The 7,382-nt window shown below is 42.7% G+C and overlaps 1 protein-coding gene across 1 annotated transcript in view; it reads left to right on the top strand.

Moving 5' to 3' along the window:
* ZBTB24 (zinc finger and BTB domain containing 24) overlaps positions 1-6,042 on the top strand; it is a 27,474-nt gene extending 21,432 nt beyond the window's left edge. The window contains exons 5-7 of the mRNA XM_012651131.1: positions 220-303; positions 4,466-4,547; positions 5,319-6,042. Of these exons, the coding sequence (XP_012506585.1) occupies positions 220-303; positions 4,466-4,547; positions 5,319-6,042 (890 nt within the window). The remainder of the gene's footprint in view (positions 1-219; positions 304-4,465; positions 4,548-5,318) is intronic.
* The last annotated feature ends 1,340 nt before the right edge of the window (positions 6,043-7,382 follow it).

The following is a 7,382-nucleotide window of genomic DNA, read 5'->3' as shown; positions in this document are numbered from 1 at the left end:
AAAAAAAAAAAAAAAAAAAGAAGGGTCCCAGCTCTTCTCGAGGGGAACCAGTGAGTTGAGGTGCATAGGAAAATACTGTTACCAAATTAGTAAAATATTTTGTTGTTAAAGTACCATATTTAAAGTGATTATTTTTCAGGAAAGTGCTTTAACACAAATCACTGAAGAAATGCAGGGAGAACATATATGCACTGACACTTTTTTTATTGTTGCGACAAGGCCACTCATTACCGGAATGCAACCACTGCCATCGCAAATTCATGGATGTGTCTCAGCTAAAGAAACATATGCGAACACACACAGGTAAAACTCCATCTCACCCATCCTCCCTGGTGAACTTGATGTTTTCAGGAGTGTGAGGAGTGAAGTTCTTTGAGTCCCCTCCTCAGCCTGTATTTGGAAATGTTTATTGTAAATTTGGTGGGAGTTTTATAAGTAGGTTGTCTAAATGCCCAAGGTAGAATGCTATCAGCACTGTCTGGGAAAATCACATCTTGTAGGTTAGCAAAACCTACAAAAGGAGATCACTTACTGAGTACTATGCATATGTGAAAATTCATTTTATACCACAAAATGTATGAGTCTGAGTATGGTTCTTGGTTTCACTTTTCATTTACTGAAGCATTGAAAATTCTAAAGAAAATTTTTTTAGAAAAGGAAGCAAAATGAAACAGACACTAAGGTAGCATAGATACTGAGAATTTTTTCAGTTTCTGCCCTAGCATCAGCACTTACAACTTAAGCATCACCACCTCCAGAAAAATCAGCTTCAGGGATGAAGAGGAGGCAGGATTGAGTAGAGCAGATCAAATTTTTTTCAGAAAAGTAAAAATGTGGTTCTTTTACACCTTTTAGTAAGGAGCACATATTAGCAATAAGCCTGTTAGATTTGTTAAGAAAAACTTTCCATTATAGGTTAATTATTTAATGATTCTATTGCCTACTAAAATTATATATCACATTGGTTTATGGTGCTTTGGACATTCTTTTTTAAAATATACGTTTTGCTTAAAGTCAGTAAATGTCTCATAGGGTATGAATTTTATGAAAACAGGCTCTATACAGTCTGTCTGCAGACATTATCATTAATAGGTTCTGTGAAATTTAATTTGTCCGTTGACCACGTACTAAGCAGTTACTGGGAGCCAGACACTGTTTCAGGCCCCGAGGATGCGGCAGTGAAGGAGATGGACAGGGCGCCTGCGTTGAGGGGCCGACACTCGAACAGAGGAGACTGAAAGCAAACGTGTAACACGTCAGTTGGTGTGAGCACTATGAGGAGTAAAACGCCGCGTACAGGCAGGGGAGCTGCTCTTGTATGGGAGGACTGATTTGGGAAGGCATCATGGATGAGGTGGGATCTCGGCTGGAGATCAGAATGCAGTGGTGGAGCAGGCTGTCCAGGAGAGGGCATTCTAGGCAGGGGGACAGCAGGCCCAAGCCCTCAGGCAGGAGTCTCTGTGACCTGCTGGAGACATGCGGGAGGCAAGAATGCCAAGGCAGAGCAAGGCTGGGAGTGGGAGGGGGTCAGAGATAGCTGGAGCCCATGTGGTCCAGGGGTTCTCAGGGTAGCCACATGCTTCAGTCAGTCACCCGAGAGGCTTTTTTTTTGAACTCCCAAAATTCTGACTGACTTGACTTGGGGTGGAGCTTCAGAATTGGATTTTTGAAAGTACCCCTCCGTAATTCTAATATGCACTCAGCCTTAAGGACTTTAGATTTTATTCTAAGTGAGGTAGCTTTACTGAGACAAGTGATATGACATGACTTAGAATTGCAGTAGGATCACTTCAGCTACCGTGTGGGCTGGGGTGAGGCAGTGATGGAGACACAGTGGACCGTCAGAGGCCCTACCAGGCTATGGCAGTAGTCAGGGGCTTGGCACAGTGCGGTAGCAGTGGAAGTTGTGGCAAGTGGTCCAGTTCTGGATATATTCTAAGGGTCAATGTTATTTGCTTATTATTGGATGAGAAGGCAGAAGCAACGAGAAGGACTTAGATTGTGGTTCCATTGGGTCTGAAATGTCTAATTTCTTTTTTTTTCCCCACCTCAGAGACAGAGTCTCACTGTACTGTCCAGGCTGGAGTGCAGTGGCTATTCACAGGCACAATTATAGCTCAATACAGCCTCATGCAATCCTCCTATCTCAGCCTCCGAATAGCTGGGACTACAGGCACACACCACTGCACCTGGCCTGACATGTCCATTTGCCGTCCAACTACAGGTGTGGAACAGGCAGTTGGATATTCGAGTTTAAGGGAGAGGTGCAGGGAGAGCTCTGGGTTTACAGACGTACACATGTGCCTGTAAATAGTGAATGGAGCTGTGATGGGGCTCCCTAGGGAGACGGTGGATGGGGGAGAGCCGAGGTGGCTTGGTCATGCTGAGCAGTGCCGGAGAGGAGGCGCCTCCCCTTGGTTTTGCCTCCTGGGCATAAGTGGGAGTAAGGCTTCTGGTCTTTGTGTGGACCAGTAGGCTTGAAGTGGGGATGAAAGGAACAGAAGTCTTAGCCTCTACAATTCCAGGGAACCCTTCTCAGCCTGTCTACTTTGAGGAGAAGCAGAAGAGGAAAGTGGAAGATGTGTGGTAGGTAAAAAAGGAGACAGAAGGGACTTTGTAAAGTGGTTGGCATGACTTAGAAGTAAGAAAAGAAATCAAACCCTCAAAAAAAATGGGCCTCTTCAAGGTCAGGAACTATGACCCATCTGTCTCCCTGGCAGCAGCACAGAGAATTGATGTCGGCGTTGCAGGGCGTTAGCGTACTGGTTCCCGCACCCGGCTAGTTTTGTTTCTGGAGGACGTGAACGACCTGTCATTGTATGTGCAGTGTGTAAACTAACACTGAATAAACACTTACGGGGTTTTCTGTTCTCTTTTTATATATGAAAGAGTATTTTAATTCTTTAGAAACTACAAAGAATATACATGATTGGGAATTGAGACTGTACCAAATAATGGCCAAAGAAGAGTCCTCCTTCGCTTTTGCCTGGTCACTCAGAAATACAGTTATTATCAGCTGTGATCGTTGTTGCTTCTCACCTCACATTATTTTTATCCACGTATTCACCATAGTCTACTTTCCCTTCCACATAAATTCAAGACCCCTTTTTCCACATACTGATACACCACATCTCTGGGGCCTGGCCAGAATGCTGATATTCTATGCCGTGTTGCCTTTTGACTGACATCACCCATTTGGTATACTTCACTGTCCCCTGATGACCACATCTCATTTGTTGCTAGAGAAAATATTGTGACTGGATTTTTTCCTTCCACCTGTCTCATTACAGGGTCCTGACCCACTTGCCCAAGTAATTACACACAATTCAGGGATCTCTTAAGAACCAAAGTGCTAGCTATTTCAGACTCATGTCTTACAAACTCATGAAATGCCCATAATACAAGTCTTCAAAACACGGCTTCTGTTTTCTTTTCTTACAATCTAATCTTAGACTCTTTCTGATGCTCCAGCCCTGACCGAATAAACACTCGTTAATGGCAGAGAAGCATAGTAGGGTCTGGAGCAGTTGCGACATCCCGTGTGGGCCTTAGTCCACCCTGTGAAATTCACTGATCAGCAGGGGTTTGTGGAGCGGCATGCCTGGGGTACTAGAAGTGGACATACCCACAAATTATCTTACAGAAGAAGGGGGGTAACATATACAGGGTATGAGATGGTGATGGCATTGTGGACAAACGAAGTCAGGGAAGTGGACTAAAGAGTGCCGCGGGCAGTGGCGGGTGGTGCTCTGCGTGGTGACGGAGCCTTACTGGGTTAAGCAACGGGTGAACATGGACTGGAAGCAGATAAGGCGAGTGCACCTCCCTGGGAGACACCCTGAGATGAGGTCAGGGAGTTTGGGGTGAGGAGTAGGGTGATCCCTTGTAGGTCAAGGACTTGGGCTTTTATCTCAGAATGAGAAATCATTGGAGTGTTTGCAGTCCAACTGTGAAATGAGGTGACTGCATCAGTGCTCACGCTGGTGGCTGCTGGAGGTGGTGAGCAGTGGTCTGATTCTCGATATATGTGGAAGGTAGACATAAATGTGATTAATACTAAAATCACCCTAGTGCCCAGGAGTCCTTCTGGGGTCAAATGGACTACCTAACCAAGCAGTAAGGCAGGAGAGCAGAAGCTCCTGTTATATCGGGGGTTGGGGGTGCAGGGGGAGAATACAGGAATAAATACGGTGCCTTCCTTTGTTTCCTGTGTGTGCAAACTTACCTCCTTATTTTAGTTTTCAAGTTTTTGAGGGAAAGAACCATAACTTCTGCTTTCTCTGATCCTGTTGGCACTTAGCACACAATTCTTAGGTCCAGAGGAGGTATTAGGTGAGTGCTTCGTTCATTCATGCTTGTGGAGGATGTTGCCTTTGTTCTTTTTATAGAACAAACTATGTGAAACTGTGCAGTGGTTTTTGTTTTATGTTGAATGGCTGTTTCTAAATGCTTTCCTTTTTTTTAGGTGAGAAACCATTTACTTGTGAAATCTGTGGCAAATCTTTCACAGCAAAGAGTTCTCTTCAGACCCACATCAGAATCCATCGGTAAAGTTTTGCAGATATTTTTCTCACATAGAGGTCTCAACTTTCACTTCTGGCTTTCAGTGGGATGACATGTGACACCTGCATAGTCCTTTCCCCTAAATTAATACTCTGAATTTTCCGTGTAGTTTATTATTTTGGTTTATCTTTTCAATAATGAAATTCCTCACTTAGGCAAAATCAGGACTACTGATTCAGACCAGTAAAAGTTTGCATTATTGATTTCATTTACTGACTTTTGATTTGGGGCTGGGGGTTGGTCCAAACCTTAAATCTTCAATCAAAAATAAATATTAAATTTAATGTTATATTACTCCCAGGTTGGACTTAAAAGGGCTTCTAATAGCATCACAAATAATTAGGGGCTGCTCAAATTTTTAAATTGACATCAATCGTATATACTTATTTGACCACTAGAGTCTTAAACTTGCCTGTGAGTACTAAACAAGGCAAAAAAGAACTATATATGTCAAGTTTAAATATTTACTTTCTTATCCAAAATACATACTGTGGAATCATAAAATTTTATCACATCTAGCCCAGTCCCATCCACTACCCTTCCTCAAGCACCACCTCCTCCTTTTTTCTAAGATTAGAAACTGAAGTCCATGGAAATGTGACTTGCTTCAAGTCCTCAAGTTAGTAACAGAACTTGTGACTTATGACTTAAAGCCTAGTTAATTTTCCTCTATTCTTGATTACTTCTCCCTGAATAATCAGGAAGTAATAAATAAGTGTTTCTATTTTTAAAAGAAAATGTATATTTTCTTGTAGAGGAGAAAAGCCATACTCATGTGGCATTTGCGGCAAATCCTTCTCTGACTCCAGTGCCAAGAGGAGACACTGCATTCTACACACCGGCAAGAAGCCTTTCTCCTGTCCTGAGTGTAACTTACAGTTTGCTCGCTTAGACAACTTGAAGGCTCACTTGAAAATCCATAGCAAAGAGAAACATGTGTCAGATGCCAGCAGTGTTTCTGGCAGTGGTAATACTGAAGAGGTCAGGAATATTCTTCAGCTACAGCCATATCAACTCTCTACCTCGGGAGAGCAGGAAATTCAGCTTCTTGTAACTGATTCTGTACATAACATCAATTTCATGCCTGGTCCTAGCCAGGGAATCAGCATTGTCACTGCAGACAGTTCCCAGAACATGACCGCAGACCAAGCTGCAAATCTTACCTTGCTCACACAGCAGCCAGAACAACTGCAGAATTTAATTCTTTCGGCTCAACAAGAGCAAACAGAACACATTCAGAGCCTCAATATGATGGAAAGCCAGATGGAGTCCTCACAGACAGAGCCAGTGCACGTAATCACACTGTCCAAGGAAACCCTGGAACATCTTCACGCCCATCAAGAGCAAACAGAGGAGCTCCACTTAGCAGCAGGCGCTTCAGATCCAGCTCAGCACCTGCAGCTGACAGAGGAGCCTGATCCGCCGCCACCCACTCACCATGTGCCCCAGCCCACGCCACTTGGCCAGGAGCAGAGCTGACCTGTAAACACGGTTGGCTGCTTAGTTGGGCTCTTCTCATAAGCCAGCTAGAACTGGATTGTGAGTGCTTGAAGTCAGGCTCCCTGAAATGCTAACTTGCAGGTCCTTCTGTGAGAGAGGTGATACCTAGCTGATGTTCATAATGCTTTCCATACAGGCAGCAAGATGTGTGATACATGTGTGTATCATGTCTAGTCTGTAGTAATGATTTGGGTTTAGCATTTCAATATTGATGAGTGGTTTTCATTCTCATCTACATCTCTTAAAGACGGGGGTAATTTTTCTTTGAGAGCACTGATTTAGACTTTTCTGTAAGTGTTAAATGTTCGCAGCCATAGGTTATGGTCTTGCTGACCTTTCCAATTATACTTTTAATTTTTAGAACAAAGGAAATCATGTTGGTTGAGCTGGGTAGAGTGGTTGGTTCCACTTTCTTATTTTTCTTAGTCAACACAATTGCCACTACAAGACAAGTCAGGGCTAAATATAACAGATCACAATGTTTGTGGAATTTGTCCTTTTAATAACTTCCAATCCCCCAAGACAGAGTAATCCTCGACATTTAATCTTTGTACGGTACAGTGGGCTTATTGTGTCATGCCTAAGGTAGATTCAAGTTCATGTAAACTAAATGTTTACTTTAACTGAACTAATTCATATAACAAAGCCAAAAGTATAGGATTTTTTTTTTAAACTGAATTTAACTTTTCTGAGAAACCTGAATTTACATATTTTTGGAAAAGTAGGCTATCAGAATTTTAATTAAAAAGCCTAAAATATGAAATTAGATCAAGACATTCACCCCAGCCGGGTGTGGTGGCTCATGCCTGTAATCCTAGCACTCTGGAAGGCCAAGGCAGGATGATTGCTTGAGCTCAGGAGTTCCAGGCCAGCCTGAGCAAGAGCAAGACCCCGTCTCTACTAAAAATAGAAAAATTATCCGGGCATGGTGGCACACACCTGTATTCCCAGCTGTTTGGGAGGCTAAGGCAGGAGAATCACTTGAGCCCAGGAGTGCGAGGTTGCTGTGAGCTATGATGATGCCATTGCACTCCACCCAGGGCAACACAATGAGACTGTGTCTCAAAAAAAAACAAAACAAAAGCAAAAGACATTCACTCCAATAAATGATACTTGATTTTCATGATGAAGTTTATCCTGGAACATGAAATTTTATTCAGTGCAATTTAAGTGTTAAATATACTCTACTGAATTCTAATTGATCTCTTGAAAATGTTGATCTGTGTGTTGTATCTGATAACTTTCTGGAGATGGAAGCTTATTATAATCTATTTTTATTGCAGACTAGGTTAAATTCCACAAAATGAACATGTCATTTT

This window comes from Propithecus coquereli, unplaced genomic scaffold (assembly GCF_000956105.1).
Source record: "Propithecus coquereli isolate 6110/MARCELLA unplaced genomic scaffold, Pcoq_1.0 Scaffold35, whole genome shotgun sequence".
Classification (NCBI taxonomy): Eukaryota; Metazoa; Chordata; class Mammalia; order Primates; family Indriidae; genus Propithecus; species Propithecus coquereli.
Note: the sequence above shows the minus strand (reverse complement) of the source record. Positions and strands in the feature narration are given on the sequence as shown.